This window comes from Callithrix jacchus, chromosome 2, assembly GCF_049354715.1.
Source record: "Callithrix jacchus isolate 240 chromosome 2, calJac240_pri, whole genome shotgun sequence".
Lineage (NCBI taxonomy): Eukaryota > Metazoa > Chordata > Mammalia > Primates > Cebidae > Callithrix > Callithrix jacchus.
Genome location: NC_133503.1, coordinates 130,461,871 through 130,482,566, shown reverse-complemented (window position 1 = coordinate 130,482,566; position 20,696 = coordinate 130,461,871). Strand labels below are relative to the sequence as shown.

The following is a 20,696-nucleotide window of genomic DNA, read 5'->3' as shown; positions in this document are numbered from 1 at the left end:
CCATGGGCTCTGCCCAGCTGCTGTGTGAACTTGTGATTTTTGTTTATAGAGGTGTAGTTAGAAGTGCCTTGGTAATGGCGGACTGCCCTTGTAATGGCAGACTTCCTCAGTAATGTCAGACTACCTCAGTAATGGCGGACTGCCTCAGTAATGGTGGACTGCCTCGGTAGTGGTGGACTGCCTCGGTAATGGCAGTTGCCCTTTGTCCCAGAGAGCTGGACTGTCCTGGGTCCATCAATGCTTGCTGTGAAATTTTCAATCAAGAGCATTTCAGATTGCTGTCTTTGTTGGGGTGGGACCTGCCAAGCCAAATCACCTGGCTCCCTGTTTCAGCTCCCTTTTTTTCAGTTGAATGGGCAACTCTGTTTCCCAGGTGTTCCAGGCGCTAATTGAAACGGCTACCCAGATTTGTGTGTGTTTGTATGGAGACCCACTGCGCTGGCTGAAACAACTGTGCTAGAAACTCGTGGCACTTTTCCACCTGGGAATCTCCGGGTCTGTGGGCAGTAAAAACTTGTTTGGAAGTGTGGTAATCACTCACCCTCTGTGTTCTTGCTGGGAACTGCACTCCAGAGCTGTTCATATTTGGCCATCTTGGATCATCCTATTATATTATTTATCTTAAAAAAATTTTTTTTTTTTGAGATGGAGTCTTGATCTGTTGGCCAGGCTGGAGTGCAGTGGTGCAATCTCAGCTCACTGCAACCTGCACCTCCTGGGTTCAAGTGATTCTCCTGCCTCAGCCTCTCAAGTAGATGGGATTACAGGTGCATGCCATCATGCCAGGCTAATTTTTGAATTTTTCTTAGGGACTTGGTTTCACCATGTTGGCGAGGTTGGTCTTGAATTCCTGACCTAAGGTGATCTGCCTGCCTTGGCCTCCCAAAGTGCTAGAATTACAGGCATGAGGCACTGTGCATGGCCATTTGCACTATTTTAAAATTGTCAGTATTATATCGTATAATTCTCTATGCTACATATTTTATCTTTGCATTGTCTTCAACATTGGAGGTATAAATTGTATAGAGACTTTTAGAGTGTTCTAATTTGTTTTATGTATTTTTTTTCAAATTTGACTCCACAGAGGTACATTTCATAACATGGACTTTGTGTATAACCATTGTGCTTATTGATAAAAATGTTGAAACTTTCACAATTGATGAAGAGATATCCATTTGTATGTCTGCATTTGTGAAAGATGAATTTTCTCAAGGTCATTGTTCTTTGGGTAACTGACTACATGTGTGGTGGCAACCCATCACAGTTTTTGATTGATCTTGTCAAAAGACTTAGGTTATTCATCAAGTTATTTCAGATGACTGCAGTTGTTTAAGCTATTTCTTTATGACTACAGTTACCTGCTCATAACTGCTGCATCTTTGCAACTCATTAATATACCTGAGTGTTTATGTTTGCAAAAATGTTGTTATTATCACCTGGTTTATTGTGTAAAGTGGCCTCTGAAGGGTTCTGCCATGTTTTTATATGTTTCTCAAATAAATGGCCTCTTTAAAAATGAACAGGATTGGCACAGTGGCTCATGCCTGTAATCTAGCACCTGGGGAGGCCAAAGCAAGATTACTTGAGCCCAGGAGTTCAAGACCAGCCTGGGCAACATAGTGTGTCTCTACAACAGATTTTTTTTTTTTTAATCAGCTGAGCACAGTGGCACACAACTGTAGTCCTAGCTACTCAGAAGGCTGAGGCGGGAGGATTGTTTGACCTCAGGAGGTCAAAGCTTCGGTGAAGTATGATTCTGCTACTGCATCAGCCTGGGTGACACAGCAAGACCCTGTCCCTTAAAAAAAAAAATGTAAATAAATGTATTTTAAAGAATGTTTAAAATTACTTTTTCCAATATTTTCAGGATTTTGATCTTTTGAAATTGTGATTTTGGGGATTTTAGACTTCAGGGATTTTGATCTTCTGGGATTTCAAAATTCGAGATTATGGTGTTTTGGGAATTATGGCCCCAACCCATCACAAGACCAGCCCAGCTGAAGAGGCAGGGAAGGAGAAGTTGATGGGAAGTGGGGTATGCGTGTATGGGAGGAGTTGTTGGCAACCATCTTGGGAGTCAGTCTGTCACAGCCTGCTGAACATATTCACACTGTGTCTGGTGAAGCTCATTACCTGCTTAAGGATGTATGCTTTTAAGCAGTAGCTAAACTGTGAGTCAGAGAAGTGAATTTTTAAATTAGACTTTCAAATGTGAGCAATGAATATCTATAATTTCTAATTTGAGGAGTGAGAAGATAAAAGTACAATTTTTATTCCCAGAAAACTTCAGCAAATACTTATTAAGCCTTCTATTATGTATGCACTTTGCTAGGTACTGAAAAGCAATTCAGAAGTAGTCAATAGCTTACGACCTGTGTGACTTAGGGAAAGTCATTTAACTGCTTGGCATCTGTTTGCTAATCTAAGGACAACATGTACGGACCTTGTATACTACCTGGCATGGAATAATTGCTCACTGAGTGTTACTTTTCTTTCCTTTTTTTTTTTTAATCTTCCTCAAAAAATACTGGGCATGGTGGCTCCTGTAGTTCTGTGCCCTGTTTTCTTAGCATTAACTTGAGTTGTTTTATTTGAACAGGTACCGCTCACATGATAGAGGCTGATGTCCTTCTTCCAAGTGATGGGGCAGAACACAGCCAGCCAATTATGGCCCATCCCCCTGAAACAAACAGTGATAATATGCTACAGGAGTGGCTGACTGAAGTTACGAAAAGCAATAAAGGCATCAAGCTGGATTTCAAGAGGTATTTGTATAAACATGTTCAATTTTCTGGGAAAAAAGTAATAGCTATGCCTTACTACCTATTTTTTTTATGTTGTCCAAACTGAAAATGGAATTGTAGACTTTAATATATTTCAGAACTGAACCTAAATGAACCTAAGACCCACTGAATCACCAAAATTGTTTTTTGGAGACCCTTAAAGGCTAAAGTTAGATTAATTTTTATAAAGGAATTTATCATAAGTGACCATTGTGACAACAGAAAGATAAATTAAAAATGTGATTTTTGTTAAAAAATAGCCCAGGAGAGAGGGAGCTGGGAGAAATTCATTGAGCTAGTTAATGCATATCCTATTTGATTTATATTATATGTTTGTAAAGGGAAATATTGAGAATTCTCCAATTACCAAAGTGTTCCTTAAACATAATATTTGGAGGTAGCCGGGTGCATTGGCTCACACCTGTAATCTTAGCACTTTGGGAGGCTGAGGCAGGTGGATCAGCTGAGGTCAGAAGTTCAAGACCAGCCTGCCCAACATGGTGAAACATCATCTTTACTAAAAATACAAAAAATTATCCAGGCATGGTGGTGCGTGGCTATACTTCCAGCTACTTGGGAGACTGAGGCAGGAGAATCATTTGAATCTGGAGGCAGAGGTTGCAGTGTGCTGAGATCACACCACAGCACTCCAACCTAGGCAACAAGAGTGAAACTGTCTCAAAAAAAAAAGATCATAAACTTTTTTAGTTATGAATTGTTCAATTTCATTTTATTGACAAAGAAACAGTTTCCAGAGGGGTTAAGTGATTTACCTAAGGGCAACAGGTAACCTTTGACAGGTAAACTACAACCAGATCCTAGGTCTCCTGAAACCAGTCCAGTGTTCTCCATATCATGAAGTAAAGTATTTGACCTTTAGTGCTTGATGGCTTAAACTTTTAGATCTCCTTGAGTTACCGTGTTTTTCATGTTTACTGTTTCCCCTTGAATTGTTCCCTGTGATATCTTCTTTGGCTTCTCACCAGTCAGATCAGCTCATTCATTCTTAAATGCTAGCAGCTACCACAAAAGGGCGAGCCGCTGGAACAAAGATTTTGCAAGTTTTTAAAAAAATCATAACATATTTGAAGGGGATTCAATATAAACTGATAGGTATATGAACACCTATTATATGTCAGACACTGTTCTTAAAGCATTGCATGTATTTTTCATGAAATTCTTATAACAATCCTAAAAGGTAGGTTATTACTGTTATTCTCATTTTCCAGATGAGGCAATGGAGATGGAGGGGGTAAGGAGGCCGCTTGTCACATTTTGGTAATGGAACTAGAGAGCTGTCAGCCTGGCTGGAGAGTTCATACTCTTAACCAGGTTGCCACACTCACTCCCTTTGTAAGAGCAGCTGAATGACCTGTTAGTTGAATTTTGCCAGTTCTTGTTTTGTGCTTCTAAGTTATTTTGTTTGGTACACAAATAAAAACATTATATTTTAAAACTTTATCTGGAGTCTCGGCAAGCTCTTCAATATTTTAGCAAAGAATTATTTTCCCTTAACATGCAATTTTATATAGTTTGTTACAATTTTAAGCATGATATTTATTTTTTCATTCCCAATTTCTAAATGAAATTAATAGGAAAGCAGGATATGATATTTAGAAGTTTGATTTACAAATAACTTTTTGGGAAAAAATATGTTCTATAATAACTAAGTTTATATTCTTTTCAGGAGACTTAAATAAATACCACCAAAGAACAATTTTAGGTAGTATTCTAATCAGGACTTTCTTCTTCAGATGATCATCTTAGTGAAGCTCTGGCACTTCCTTATGAGAAACTTAGTAGCAATACATGTAAGAATTGAGAATGTTGGCCATTGTATTTTAAGCTAGAATAACATGGAATTTATAGGTTAATTTAGAAGGATGTGTCATTTTATAATACGTGTACTATTTAGCCTTCCAGGCTGGGTCTGTTATTTCTTGTGGTATATACTAGTCCTCTGTTATCTGCAGTTTCAGTTACCTACAGTACACCATGGTCTAGAAGTATTAAATGGGAAATTCCAGAAATAAACAATGAATACGTTTTAAATTTCACACCATTCTGAGTAGTGTGGTGAAACCTTGTACTTTCCCCCTCCAACCCACCTGGGGTGTGACTCAACCCTTCCCTTTGTCCAGCATATCCACACCGCATATGCTGCCCACCTATTAGTCACTTAATAGCCGTCGTGGTTATCAGAGTGACAAATCATAAAAAGAATGGTGAGTACAGTCCAGTAAGCTATTTTGAGAGAGAGAGAGAGAGAGACCGCATTCACATAACTTTTATTATAGTATATTGCTATAATTGTTCTATTTAAAAAAATTATTAGTTTTTGTTGCTAATATTTTACTGTGCCTAATTTATAAATTAAACTTTATTAGAGATAGGTATGTGTAGGAAAAAAAGCAAAGTACATACAGGGTTAGATGCTATGTGGTTTTAGGCATCTGCTGGTGGTCCTGGAACATATTCCCTGCAGATAAGGGGCACTACCGTACATTTTATTTTGTTGTTTAGGACAGTTTGTCCTCAGTCCTTTTTTCCCCTACAACAGTTACACCTTTTCTTCCAGAAGAACTTTAGAATGATTTTCTCAAGTTTTAGAAAATATTAACTACAACAACAAAAACTTTTTGGTTCCTTAGTGAGGTTTTAAATTTAACCACAGGTTTTGTTTTTTTATTTAAGTTTCTGATAAGGGAAAATATTATTATCTTTAGTCTACATTAGTGATAATGAAAACATTTACATATAAAATGAATAAATGTATTAAATTCTTGCTTCATTATGTTCTTTGTCATAGCTTCTTTAACTGCATGTAATAGGCACTTAGTAAACACTGGTGGAATTTCGATTTTTGGGAGAAGACGCTGTTTGAAACTGGACATTGGCCAGGTGCGGTGGCTCACACCTATAATCCCAGCACTTTGGGAGGGCAAGGAGGGCAGATCACTTGAGGTCAGGAGTTCAAGACCAGCCTGGCCAACATGGTGAAACCCAATCTCTACTAAAAATACAAAAATTAGCTGGGCATGGTGGCACATACCTGTAGTTCCAGCTACTCAAGAGACTAAGGGAGATGAATGGCTTGAACCCAGGAGGCGCAGGTTGCAGTGAGCTTGAGGTTGGTGACAGAGCAAGATTCTGTCTCCAAAAAGAAGAAACTAGATATTATCAGATGGAGAATCAATCTTAAACTACTCTATGTCAGCCTACTGAATTGAGAAAGCCTAAGAAGCTCTCTCTTGAAATGTAAACTGGAGATTAGTATTTAATCCAGCTTCCATGGACACCAGATTTCATAAGAAATCAGAGTCCTTTCTGGAAAAAGAGCTTGGCAGGAGACATGCATGGATTAGTTCAAGGTTTTTCCTTACTCCACCCATGAAGAGTAGTACTTCGTGGGGACTTGGCTGCCGCTATGGGACTGACAGACGAGAACCTTTGGAGTCACAGGCACAAGTTGCTTGCTACCAAAAATAGAATTTTGGTAGGAAGTACAGTGTTGGATCTCCATATTGTGGTTTTAACATGGTGTTGATACAGGGCAAGGCAGGGAGAATTTAAAAGAGACAAATGACGAGATCTCAATTAAAGTCTGCAGAGTCCAGCATTAGGGGTTATGTATCCACTAAAACCTTGGCCCTCCATTTCAGGGGCAGAAGAGTGAGAAGGAAGTGTACCATGTGGGAGCAGAGAGAAAGGGGCTAGAGGCTAAGGGATAGAGCCTGGGTTCCTCTGATTTTGGTACATAATATCCTTGCTCACTGGTAAACCTGATCCAATAAATAATGAGATTATTCAGATTTCTCCTCTTAGAGTAAATGGCTCAAAAGGAGTGGAGAGAAGAGAGGTGGAAGCATAGATAGTACTGCAGTCTCTTAGGCAGAGAGATGGAAGAGTGAGGAGGGGTCACTGAATGTTCTCCCCTCAATGTCCATCTCCAGAGTTCTTAGCCTCCTGTTACAATATTCACTGCAAGGTAATTTTCTTTTTCTTTTTCATTTGAGACAGAGTTTTGCTTTTGTTGCCCAGGCTGGAGTGCAAAGGCGTGATCTCAGCTAACCGCAACCTCTGCCTCCCAGGTACAAGCAATTCTGCTGCCTTGGCCTCCCAAGTACCTAGGATTACAGGCATGCACCACCACACCTGGATAGTTTTTGTATTTTTAGTAGAGATGGGTTTCACCATGTTGGCTAGGTTGGTCTCAAACTCCTGACCTCAGGTGATTCACCTGCCTCAGCCTCCCAAAGTGCTGGGATTACAGTCATGAGCCACCATGCTTGGCTAGTAATTTTCTTATAAATCAACATAGGCAAGTAAAAATTATGGAAGCTGATTAAAACCTTATTATTTCAAAGTCTGTAGGTATCAGCTAGAATAGATGTTGGGAAGTAAAAAGAGTGAAGTTGCTTTTTTGATTTAAACTAAAATATACGTTTCTAGTTTTCAGAAAACGTTCTTACAATTAAAAAAAGAAAAACTTATGAAAAGTTTAAGGAAATTAATTTTATATTTTGCAGTCATTTTTAGAATTATGTTTATGTATCCAAACTCACCCAAAAATACGTAAAGGAAAGAAGCTACTTTTTTTCTCTAGAGTCATGAGCCTAAATTAGAAATACAGTGCTTGGATCCACTTGGATATTTCATAAATGTGAATTTACAGGTTATATGTGTATTTCACTTATCTTATTTATACATTCTCTGATTGAATATTTGTGTCTCTTAAAAAAATTGTTTTCACACTAAGTGATCTTAATATAGAGTTTTGAAACCTCTATTTTGTCCACAAGTAGTAGCATTAGTAATATATTTATAGACACTTTATGGTATATTCATGAATACTAAATGCAATTCAACATTGAGAGATATGGTCTATGTTAGCTTTTCCCTTGGGTGCTATGTGATCTTTGATTTTATTTAACCCCGATATTACTGTATTTTTATTATGAATTTGAGAACATTAAGACCACTAGTCTAAAAGAACTTCTTTCTACTTTACCTTAGGAATCTATCTCATTGACAATGAATTATGTTTTTAGTCTGGCAGCTGTAGAACCATCCATGATGCTCTTGGAAAATATGAAGAGGCATCTGAAGCGTCCTGTATGGATTAATGCTGATATTCTTCCTGGTCCAAATGGAAATAGCAAAGTAATAGAGGCAAAACCATTTTTAGACATCGTGACATCCTTCTTTCCAGACGTGACATTTTCCCTGGGCTGGACAACAGGATGGCATCCAGAGAAAGTCAATGAAGGTGATAATTCTAATAACATATTTCTTATTGGTCAAATTGAAGTACCTCCAAGTATAAAAATAACATCTTTAATACAAATCCCAAAACACATTCTACAAAATCTAAGGCTAATGGAAAAGAAGGCTTGACTCTGCAGGTATGTGTAGACACTTCTGTCTTCCCTTTCAGATAGATGCCGTGTTCACTGGGGACGCTACAAATTTTAAGGGAGTGTATACATTTATAGGCATATAAGTAAAGCTTCTATTAGCAATCTCATTTTCTAATTTTTAAAATTGGAATTTTCCAGTGGATCACTTCACCTCTTTTTATCAGGAAATTAGCTATTAAATTAACATATTCACTTAATATTTCTGTAAAATGTTCCTTTATTGACTGACCAATAGTTTTTACAACTTGATTTTGATAGAGTGTAGAGTTATTTCAAATATATATGTTCTGGCCGGACATGGTGGCTCATGCCTGTAATCCCAGCACTTTGGGGAGGCCAAGGTGGGCAGATGAGCTGAGGTCAGGAGTACAAGACCAGGCCAACATAGCGAAACCCCATCTCTATTAAAAACATAAAAGTTAGCCAGGCATGATGGTGCATGCCTGAAGTCCCAGCTACCCAGGAGGCTGAGGCAGAATTGCTTGAACCCAGGAGGCGGAGGTCGCGGTGAGCCAAGATCGTGCCAGTGCACTCCAGCTTGGGCAACAAAGTGAGACTGTGTCTCAAAAAAAAAAAGTATATATACTTATCTTTATTACATATATGTATATATTTTATTTATATTTATAAATATATATACTATGTACGTACACATATATATGTATATATATACTTTTTTGAAGGTGTTTATAACAAGCAAATGTGTTTTCCACGTCTTTTTTTTTTTTTGAGACTGATTCTTGCTCTGTTGCCCAGGGTGGAGTGCAGTGGCACAATCTCAGCTCACTGCAACCTCCACCTCCCAACTTCCCAGGTTCAAGCGATTCTTGTGCATCAGCCTCTTGAATAGCTGGGATTACAAGTGTGTGCCACTGCACCCAGCTCATTTTTGTATTGTTTTAGTAGAGACGGGGTTTTACCATATTGGCCAGGCTGGTCCTGACCTCCAGTGATCTGCCCACCTCGGCCTTCCAAAGTGTTGAGATTACAGGTGTGAGCCACTACAGCTGGCCTTTTTTTTTTTTTTTTTTTGGAAAGAAACAGGGTCTAGCTCTGTCACTCAGGCTGGGTGCAGTGGTACCATCATGGCTCACTGTAGCTTCAACCTCCTGGGCTTAAGTGATCCTCCCACTTCAGTCTCCAGAGTAGCTGGGACCACAGGCACACACCATCACAGACAGCTAATTTTTAAATTTTTTGTAGAGGTCCACACAATGTTGCTTACTTAGACTGGTTTCAAACTCCTGGGCTCAAGCAATCCTCCCACTTTGGCCTCCCAAAGTGCTGGGATTGCAGGCATAAACCACCATGGCTGGCCCACAATATCTTAACATGATTTAAATATATATAAAATATATACATATATATATAGTCCATTTTACCACTATTTCTACTTTAAGTAATATATACAGGTAATTTAGGCAAGCCAAAAAGAAAACTGATTTGATGTTAATTATCACTTAAACAGCTGGTGTATACACCAAAGCTACTTTTTGTTGGAAAAGAAAATTTAGCAAAAATAGGAAATCCAAGTTTATAGAGAAAAATAATGATGCAGATGTACCTAAAACAAGGATCTTAAAATCTTTAAGGTAAATAAGATCTAGTGGTGTAAAATTTCTTTTCTTGTGCCTGAGAGATTAGTAAAACCTTTTTAATGCATTAATTTTTCATTAAATTTGCTCTAGGTCACTTGTGGCATGAGTTTTTATCGACATTTTCCATTTAGTTTTTTTTTTTTTTTGCATTAAGTAGAATTTTAATTCACTGGAATTCAAATGGAAATTATTATGAATTAATTACCTATGAATTTACCAGCGAAACCATTTATCTATGGTTTTACCTAATTACAGGTAATTTAGTCTTTAATTGGCTTTCGAGACTTCAATCAATAAAGTTAAAATTTTTTTTTAAGGGTACAGCTGGACCATGGTGAAAGAGATGGAATATATATGTAATGAACTAAGTCAGCCTGTAACGTTCCCTGTCAGAGCTGCATTAGTCAAGCAGTCTTGTTCTCAGTTACTTTGGCTGTTAAAGAAATCAAACAGGTATGTAATAGTTTAACAATATGATATGTGCATGTGAGTGGGCATGAGAGACAGAGAGGGCATGAAAATTGATTATGTAAGGACAGTGTGTGTGAGAGAAAGGTAGATGGAAAAGGAATGAAAATTGATGATGAAAGTGCACAGACTCTCGCCAGATTGGAGCTCCTTGATGAACCTTAACTTACTTAACATTGTATATTTTACCCCTATTCCTCACAGAAGTTTTTGTACATAGTAGGTGCCCAATAAATTATAGCTGTCTTTTTATTAATTATTATTAAACTTTAAATTCTGGGATACATGTGCAGCACATGCAGGTTTATTATAAAGGTATACACTTGCCATGGTGGTTTTCTGCACCCATCAATCCATCATCTATATTAGGTATTTCTCCTAATGCTATCCCTCCCCTAGCCCTCCACCCCTGACAGGCCCTGGTGTGTGATGTTCTCCTCCTTGTGTCCATGTGTTCTCATTGGTCAACTCCCACTTATAAGTGAGAACATGCAGTGTTTGATTTTCTGTTCCTGTGTTAGTTTGCTGAATGATGGTTTCAAGAGTCATCCATGTCCCTGCAAAGGACATGAACTCATCTTCTTTTATGATGTATATTTATTTATGGTGTATATGTGCTACATTGTCTATCACTGATGGGCGTTTGGGTTGGTTCCAAGTCTTTGCTATTGTGAATATTGCTGCAACAAACATACATGTGCATGTGTCTTTATAGTAGAATGACTTACGATCCTTTGGCTATATACCCAGTAATGGGATTGCTGGCTCAAATTGTATCTCTGGTTCTAGATCCTTGAGGTATTGCCACACTGTCTTTCACAATGATTGAACTAATTTATCCTCCCACCAACAGTGTAAAAGTATCCCTATTTCTCCACATCCTCTGCAGCATCTATTATTTCCTGACTTTTTAATGATCACCATTCTAACTGGTGTGAGATGGTATCATTGTGGTTTTGATTTGCATGTCTCTAGTGACCAGTGGTGATGAGCTTTTTTCATGTTTGCTGGCTGTATAAATGTATTTTGAGAAGTAACTGTTCATATTCTTCACCAACTTTTTGATGGGGTTGCTTGCCTTTTTCTTGTAAATGTGTTTAAGTTCCTTGTAGATTCTGGATATTAGCCTTGTCAGATGGGTAGATTGCAAAATTTTCTCCCATTCTGTAGGTTGTCTGTTCAATGCTAATGATAGTTTTTTTTTGTTTTTTTTTTGCTGTGCAGAAGCTCTTTAGTTTAATTAGATCCCATTTGTCAATTTTGGCTTTTGTTGCCATTGCTTTTGGTGTTTTAGTCATGAAGTCTTTGCCCATGCTTATGTTCCTGTATGATACTGCCTAGGTTTTCTTATAGGGTTTTCATGGTTTTAGGTTTTAGGTTTAGGTCTTTAGGGTTTTTAAATTATACAATCATGTCATCTGCAAACAGAGACAATTTGACTTTCTTTCTCCTATTTGAATACACTTTGTTTCTTTCTCTTGCCTGATTGCCCTGGCTAGAACTTCCAATACTATGTTGAATAGGAGTGGTTAGAGAGGGCATCCTTGTCTTGCACTGGTTTTCAAAGGGAATGCTTCCTGTTTTTGCCCATTCAGTATGATATTGCCTGTGGATTTGTCATAAATAGCTCTTAGTATTTTGAGATACGTTCCATCAATACCTAGTTTATTGAGAGTTTTTGGCATGAAGGGGTGTTGAATTTTATCAGGGGCCTTCTCTGCATCTATTGAGATAATCATGTAGTTTTTGTCATTGGTTCTGTTTATGTGATGGATTACGTTTATTGATTTGCGTGTGTTGAACCAGCCTTGTATCCCAGGGATGGAGCTGACTTGATCATGGTGGAGAAACTTTTTGATGTACTACTGGATTCGGTTCGCCAGTGTTTTATTGGGGATTTTTGCATCAATGTTTATCAGGGATATTTGCCTGCAACTGTCTTTTTTGGTTGTGTCTCTGCCAGGTTTTGGTATCAGGATGATGCTGGCTTCATAAAATGAGTTAGTGAGGAGTCGCTCTTTTTCTATTGTTTGGAATAGTTTCAGAAGGAATGGTGCCAGCTCCTCTTTCTACCTCTGGTAGAATTTGGCTGTGAATCTGTCTGGTCCTGGGCTTTTTTTGGTTGATAGGCTATTAATTACTTCTTGAATTTCAGAACTTGTTATTGGTCTATGCAGGGATTTGGCTTCTTCCTGGTTTATTCTTGGGATGGTGTATGTGTCCTGGATTTTATCCATTTCTTCTAGATTTTCTAGTTTATTTGCATACAGGTGTTTATAGTGTTCTCTGGTGGTAATTTGTATTTCTGTAGTACCAGTGGTGATACCTCTTTATTATTTTTATTGTGTCTATTTGATTCTTCTCTCTTTTCTTCTTTATTAGTCTGGCTAATGGTCTATTTTGTTAATATTTTCAAAAAGCCAGCTCCTGGATTCATTGATTATTTGAAGAGTTCTTCATGTCTCTATCTCCATTAGTTCTGCTCTAATCTTAGTTATTTCTTGTCTTCTGCTAGCTTTTGAATGTGTTTGCTCTTGCTTCTCTAGTTTTTTAAATTGTGATGTTAGGGTGTTGATTTTAGATCTTTCCTGCTTTTTCCTGTGGGCATTTAGTGCTCTACATTTCCCTCTAAACACTGCTTTAGCTGTGTCCCAGAGATCCTGGTACATTGTGTCTTTGTTCTCTTTGGTTTCAAAGAACTTATTTATTTCTGCCCTAATTTTGTAATTTACCCAGTAGTCATTCTGGAGCAGGTTGTTCAGTTTCCATGTAGTTGTGTGGTTTTCAGTGAGTTTCTTAATCCCAAGTTCTAATTTGATTGCACTGTGGTCTAAGAGACTGTTTATTATATCCATTCTCTTGCATTGCTGAAGAGTGTTTTATTTCCAATTGTGTGGTCAATTTTAGAATAAGCACAATGTGGTACTGAGAAGAATGTATATACTGTTGATTTGGGGTGGACAGTTCTGTAGATGTCTATTAGGTCCACTTGGTTTAGAGCTGAGTTCAAGTCCCGAATGTTCTTGTGAGTTTAATGTCTTACTGATCTAATATTGACATTGGGCTGTTAAAGTCTCCCACTCTTATTGTGTGAGAGTCTAAGTCTCTTTATAGGTCTCTAAGAACTTTCTTTATGAATCTGGGTGCTCCTGTATTGGGTGCGTATGTATTTAGGATAGTTAGCTCTTCTTGTTGCATTGATCCCTTTACCATTGTGTAATGCCCTTCTTTGTCTTCTTTGACCTTTGTTGGTTTAAAGTCTGTTTTACCAGAGACTAGGATTGCAACCCCTGCTTTTTTTTTTTTTTTTCTTTCTATTTGCTTGGTAAATATTCCTCCATCTCTTTATTTTGAGCCTTTGTGTGTCTTTGCACATGAGATGGGTCTTCTGAATACAGCACACTGAGGAGTCTTGGCGCTTTATCCAATTTGCCAGTGTGTGTCTTTTAATTAGGGCATTTAGCCCATTTACATTTATGGTTAATATTGTTATGTGTGAATTTGATCTTGTCATTATGATGTTAGCTGGTTATTTTGCCCATTAGTTGATGCAGTTTCTTCATAGTATCAATAGTCTTTACAATTTGGTATGTATTTTCAGTGGCTGGTACCAGTTTTTCCTTTCTATACTTAGTGCTTCCTTCGGGAGCTCTTGTAAGGCAGGCCTGGAGGTGACAAAATCTCTCAGCATTTGCTTGTTTGTAAAGGATTTTATTTCTCCTTTGCTTGCAAAGCTTAGTTTGGCTGGATATGAAATTCTAGGTTGAAAATTCTTTTCTTTTTTTTTTTTTAATATTTTTATTGCATTTTAGGTTTTGGGGTACATGTGCAGAGCATGCAATACAGTTGCATAGGTACACACATGGCAGTGTGTTTTGTTTGCTTTCTCCCCTTCACCCACATTTGGCATTTCTCCCCAGGCTATCCCTCCCCACCTCCCCCTCCCACTGGCCCTCTCCTTTTCCCCCCAATAGACCCCAGTGTTTAGTACTTCCCTCTCTGTGTCCATGTGTTCTCATCTTTCATCATCCGCCTATGAGTGACAATATGCGGTGTTTCATTTTCTGTTCTTGTGTCAGTTTGCTGAGAATGATGTTCTCCATATTCATCCATGTCCCTACAAACAACACGAACTCATCATTTCTGATTGCTGCATAATATTCCATGGTGTATATGTGCCACATTTTCCCAATCCAGTCTATCATCAATGGGCATTTGGGTTGATTCCAGGTCTTTGCTATTGTAAACAGTGCTGCAATAAACATTCGTGTGCATGTATCCTTATAGTAGAACGATTTATAGTCCTTTGGGTATATACCCAGTAATGGGATTGCTGGGTCAAATGGAATTTCTATGTCTAAGGCCTTGAGGAATCGCCACACTGTCTTCCACAATGGTTGGACTAATTTACACTCCCACCAACAGTGTAAAAGTGTTCCTTTTTCTCCACATCCTCTCCAGCATCTGTTGTCTCCAGATTTTTTAATGATCGCCATTCTAACTGGCGTGAGATGGTATCTCAATGTGGTTTTGATTTGCATCTCTCTGATGACCAGTGACGATGAGCATTTTTTCGTATGATTGTTGGCCTCATATATGTCTTCTTTCGTAAAGTGTCTGTTCATATCCTTTGCCCAATTTTGAATGGGCTTGTTTGTTTTTTTCCTGTAAATCAGTTTGAGTTCTTTGTAAATTCTGGATATCAGCCCTTTGTCAGATGGGTAAACTGCAAAAATTTTTTCCCATTCTGTTGGTTGCCGATTCACTCTAGTGACTGTTTCTTTTGCCGTGCAGAAGCTGTGGAGTTTGATTAGGTCCCATTTGTCTATTTTGGCTTTTGTTGCCAATGCTTTTGGTGTTCTGTTCATGAAGTCCTTGCCTACTCCTATGTCCTGGATAGTTTTGCCTAGATTTCCTTCTAGGGTTTTTATGGTGCCAGGTCTTATGTTTAAGTCTTTAATCCATCTGGAGTTAATTTTAGTGTAAGGTGTCAGGAAGGGGTCCAGTTTCTGCTTTCTGCACATGGCTAGCCAGTTTTCCCAACACCATTTGTTAAATAGGGAATCCTTTCCCCATTGCTTGTTTTTGTCAGGTTTATCAAAGATTGTATAGTTGTAGATATGTTGTGTTGCCTCCGCTGCCTCTGTTCTGTTCCATTGGTCTATATCTCTGTTTTGGTACCAGTACCATGCTGTTTTGATTACTGTAGCCTTGTAGTATAGTTTGAAATTCGGTAGTGTGATGCCCCCCGCTGTGTTCTTTTTGCTTAGAATTGACTTGGCTATGCGGGCTCTCTTTTGGTTCCATATGAAGTTCATGGTGGTTTTTTCCAGTTCTGTGAAGAAAGTCAATGGTAGCTTGATGGGGATAGCATTGATTTTGTAAATTACTTTGGGCAATATAGCCATTTTCACGATATTAATTCTTCCTAACCATGAACATGGAATGTTTCTCCATCTGTTTGTGTCCTCTCAGATTTCGTTGAGCAGTGGCTTGTAGTTTTCCTTGAAGAGGTCCCTTACGTTCCTTGTGAGTTGTATTCCAAGGTATTTTATTCTTTTTGTAGCAATTGTGAATGGCAGTTCGTTCTTGATTTGGCTTTCTTTAAGTCTGTTATTGGTGTAGACGAATGCTTGTGATTTTTGCACATTGATTTTATATCCTGAGACTTTGCTGAAGTTGCTTATCAGTTTCAGGAGTTTTTGGGCTGAGGCGATGGGGTCTTCTAGGTATACTATCATGTCGTCTGCAAATAGAGACAATTTGGCTTCCACCTTTCCTATTTGAATACACTTTATTTCCTTTTCTTGCCTGATTGCTCTGGCTAGAACTTCCAGTACTATATTGAATAGGAGTGGTGAAAGAGGGCATCCTTGTCTAGTGCCGGATTTCAAAGGGAATGCTTCCAGGTTTTGCCCATTCAGTATGATATTGGCTGTTGGTTTGTCATAAATAGCTTTTATTACTTTGAGATACATTCCATCGATACCGAGTTTATTGAGGGTTTTCTGCATAAAGGGCTGTTGAATTTTGTCAAATGCCTTCTCTGCGTCAATTGAGATAATCATGTGGTTTCTGTTTTTGGTTCTGTTTATGTGGTGAATTACGTTTATAGACTTGCGTATGTTGAACCAGACTTGCATCCCCGGGATGAATCCTACTTGATCCTGATGAATAAGTTTTTTGATTTACTGTTGCAATCGGCTTGCCAATATTTTATTGAAGATTTTTGCATCTGTGTTCATCATGGATATTGGCCTGAAGTTTTCTTTTCTTGTTGGGTCTCTGCCGGGTTTTGGTATCAGGATGATGTTGGTCTCATAAAATGATTTGGGAAGGATTCCCTCTTTTTGCATTATTTGGAATAGTTTCAGAAGGAATGGTAGCAGCTTCTCTTTGTGTGTCTGGTAGAATTCGGCTGTGAACCCGTCTGGACCTGGGCTTTTTTTGTGTGGTAGGCTCTTAATTGCTGCCTCGACTTCTGACCTTGTTATTGGTCTCTTCATAGTTTCAGCTTCCTCCTGGTTTAGGCTTGGGAGGACACAGGAGTCCAGGAATTTATCCATTTCTTCCAGGTTTACTAGTTTATGTGCATAGAGTTGTTTGTAATATTCTCTGATGATGGTTTGAATTTCTGTGGAGTCTGTGGTGATTTCCCCTTTATCATTTTTTATTGCATCTATTTGGTTGTTCTCTCTTTTATTTTTAATCAATCTGGCTAGTGGTCTGTCTATTTTGTTGATCTTTTCAAAAAACCAGCTCTTGGATTTATTGATTTTTTGAAGGGTTTTTCGTGTCTCAATCTCCTTCAATTCAGCTCTGATCTTAGTTATTTCTTATCTTCTGCTGGGTTTTGAGTTTTTTTGATCTTGCTCCTCTAGCTCTTTCAATTTTGACGATAGGGTGTCAATTTTGGATCTCTCCATTCTCCTCATATGGGCACTTAATTGCTACATACTTTCCTCTAGAGACTGCTTTAAATGTGTCCCAGAGATTCTGGCATGTTGTGTCTTCGTTCTCACTGGTTTCAAAGAACTTCTTTATTTCTGCCTTCATTTCATTGTTTACCCAGTCAACATTCAAGAGCCAGTTGTTCAGTTTCCATGAAGCTGTGCGGTTCTGGGTTGGTTTCTGAATTCTGAGTTCTAACTTGATTGCACTATGGTCTGAGAGGCTGTTTGTTATGATTTCAGTTGTTTTGCATTTGCTGAGCAGTGCTTTACTTCCAATTATGTGGTCAGTTTTAGAGTAGGTGTGATGTGGTGCTGAGAAGAATGTATATTCTGTGGATTTGGGGTGGAGAGTTCTGTAAATGTCTATCAGGTTTGCTTGCTCCAGGTCTGAGTTCAAGCCCTGGATATCCTTGTTGATTTTCTGTCTGGTTGATCTGTCTAATACTGACAGTGGAGTGTTAAAGTCTCCCACTATTATTGTGTGGGAGTCTAAGTCTCTTTGTAAGTCATTAAGAACTTGCCTTATGTATCTGGGTGCTCCTGTATTGGGTCCATATATGTTTAGGATCGTTAGCTCTTCTTGTTGTATCGATCCTTTTACCATTATGTAATGTCCTTCTTTGTCTGTTTTGATCTTTGTTGCTTTAAAGTCTATTTTATCAGAGATGAGAATAAAAAAAAAGCAACTCCTGCTTTCTTTTGCTCTCCATTTGCTTGGTAAATCTTCCTCCATCCCTTTATTTTGAGCCTTTCTGTATCCTTGCATGTGAGATGGATTTCCTGGATACAGCACACTGATGGGTTTTCGATTTTTATCCAATTTGCCAGTCTGTGTCTTTTGATTGTTGCATTTAGTCCATTTACATTTAGGGTTAATATTGTTATGTGTGAATTTGATAATGCCATTTTGATGCTAAGTGGCCGTTTTGCCCGTTAGTTGTTGTAGATTCTTCATTATGTTGATGCTCTTTAGCATTTAGTGTGATTTTGGAATGGCTGGTACTGGTTGTTCCTTTCTATGTGTAGTGCCTCTTTTAGGAGCTCTTGTAAAGCAGGCCTGGTGGTGACAAAATCTCTGAGTACTTGCTTGTTTGCAAAGGATTTTATTTTTCCTTCACTTCTGAAGCTCTGTTTCGCTGGATATGAAATTCTGGGTTGAAAGTTCTTTTCTTTAAGAATGTTGAATATTGGCCCCCACTCTCTTCTGGCTTGTAGTGTTTCTGCCGAGAGATCTGCTGTGAGTCTGATGGGCTTCCCTTTGTGGGTGACCCGACCTTTCTCTCTGGCTGCCCTTAGTATTTTCTCCTTCATTTCAACCTTGTTGAATCTGACGATTATGTGCCTTGGGGTTGCTCTTCTTGTGGAATATCTTTGTGGTGTTCTCTGTATTTCCTGCATTTGAGTGTTGACCTGTCTTGCTAGGTGGGGGAAATTTTCCTGGATGATGTCCTGAAGAGTATTTTCCAGCTTGGATTCATTCTCTTTGTCCCCTTCTGGTACACCTATCAAACGTAGGTTAGGTGTTTTCACATAGTCCCACATTTCTTGGAGACTTTGTTCATTCCTTTTTGCGCTTTTTTCTCTGATCTTGGTTTCTCGTTTTATTTCATTGAGTTCATCTTCTACTTCAGATATTCTTTCTTCTGCTTGGTCAGTTCGGCTATTGAAACTTGTGTATGGTTCGCGAAGTTCTCGTATTGTGTTTTTCAGCTCCTTTAATTCATTCATATTCCTCTCTAAGTTATCCGTTCTTGTCATCATTTCCTCAAATCTTTTTTCATATCTTTTTTCAAGGTTCTTAGTTTCTTTGCATTGATTTAATACATGTTCTTTTAGCTCACAAAAGTTTCTCATTATCCACCATCTGAAGTCTAATTTCGTCATTTCATCACAGTCATTCTCCGTCCAGCTTTGTTCCCTTGCTGGTGAGGAGTTTTGGTCCTTTCTAGGAGGCGAGGTGTTCTGGTTTTGGGTGTTTTCCTCCTTTTTGCGCTGGTTTCTTCCCATTTTTGTGGGTTTATCCACTTGTCGTCTACGTAGTTGCTGACTTTTCGATTGGGTCTCTTAGTGGACACCCAGATTGTTGGTGATGAAGTATTTCTGTTACTTGGTTTTCCTTCTACCAGTCTAGCCCCTTCACTGTACGACTGCTGAGGTCCACTCCAGGCCCTGCTTGTCTGGGGTGCACCTATAGCAGCTGCGGAACAGTGAGGGATGCTACCAGTTTCTTTTTCTGCTATCTTTGTCCCAGGATGATGCCTGCCAAATGTCAGTCTTTTGGATATAGAGGGGTCAGGGAGCTGCTTGTAGAGACAGTCTGTACTTTATAGGAGCTCAATTGCTGAGCTGTGAGCTCTGTTGTTCATTCAGGGCTGTTAGGCTGCTATGTTTGATTCTGCTGCAACAGAGCTAATTAAAAAACCCCTTTTTTTCTCAAATGCTCTGTCTTGGGGGGTTGGGGCTTTGTTTTTGGATGTCTGTTGAGGTGTCCTGCCCAGCTAGGAGGCAGTCTAATCACTATTTGACTGCCAAGGCTCAGCCCTGCTGTTGTGAGGTTCGCCCTGTTGCTGCAGGCTCTTGCTCTTCTGCTGCGGTCTCCGCCACGGGCTATGCCCTGCAGCGGAGTCTCTCTGTTGTAGCGGGTTGCCTCGGCAATGGCAGGCTGCATCAGTAGTGGGCGTGTATCTCAGTAGGGGCGTGTTGCCTCGGCAACTGCAGGCTGTGTCAGCAGTGGGCGTGTGTCTCTGTCGGGCGGGTTTCCTCGGTAATGGTGGACGCCCCTCCCCCACGGAGCGTCTCAGTGACCGTCTCCACGGCGAGCATTTGGAATCGCCGTTTTGTCTGTCCCACTGTGCTATCCCAAATGCTGTGTCCCTGCAATCCCCTGGGCTGGCCCACTGCCCAAGTCCCTTTCAGTCTCAAGTTCAGCCCTCTCAAGTCTCAGGTTGCCATTTCAACAGTGCACCCGGACAAGCACGCCCTGTGGGGATCGCTGGGTAGGGCCGGCCGCCGCCACCCCGGCTGCCGGCTTCTTCAGGCAGAGCCTCTGCCTGGTGTCCCGCGTCTCCTTTATACTTCGGAATTTCCCCATTCTGTGGGCAACAAAGATCAGTCTGAAAATGCAGTTCTGACTCACCTCTCTGTGGATTAACTGAGAGCTTCAATCCTGGGTTGTTCTCACAGCGCCATCTTGAGTTCCTCCAGCGAAAATTCCTTTCTTTCAGAATGTTGAATATTGCCCCTCACTCTCTTCTGGCTTGTAGGGTTTCTGCACAGAGATCTGCTGTTAGTCTGATGGGCTTCCCTTTGTAGATAACTCAACCTCTTCTCTGGCTGCCTGTAACATTTTTTCCTTCATTTCAGCCTTGGTGAATCTGACAATTATGTGTCTTGGGGTTGGTCTTCTCCAGGATTATCTTTGTGGTATTCTCTGTATATCCTGATTTGAATGTTGACCTCTCTTGCTAGGTTGGG

General features: G+C 39.4%; 1 protein-coding gene across 6 annotated transcripts in view; it reads left to right on the top strand.

Annotated features, from left to right (window-relative positions):
• FAM151B (family with sequence similarity 151 member B) overlaps positions 1-20,696 on the top strand; it is a 65,169-nt gene that overhangs the window by 38,564 nt on the left and 5,909 nt on the right. For all 6 annotated transcript variants that reach the window (XM_008991893.5, XM_008991891.5, XM_035291320.3 and 3 more), the window contains 3 exons: positions 2,600-2,765; positions 7,835-8,052; positions 10,119-10,254. In XM_008991893.5, coding sequence (XP_008990141.1) covers positions 2,600-2,765; positions 7,835-8,052; positions 10,119-10,254 — 520 coding nt within the window. The remainder of the gene's footprint in view (positions 1-2,599; positions 2,766-7,834; positions 8,053-10,118; positions 10,255-20,696) is intronic.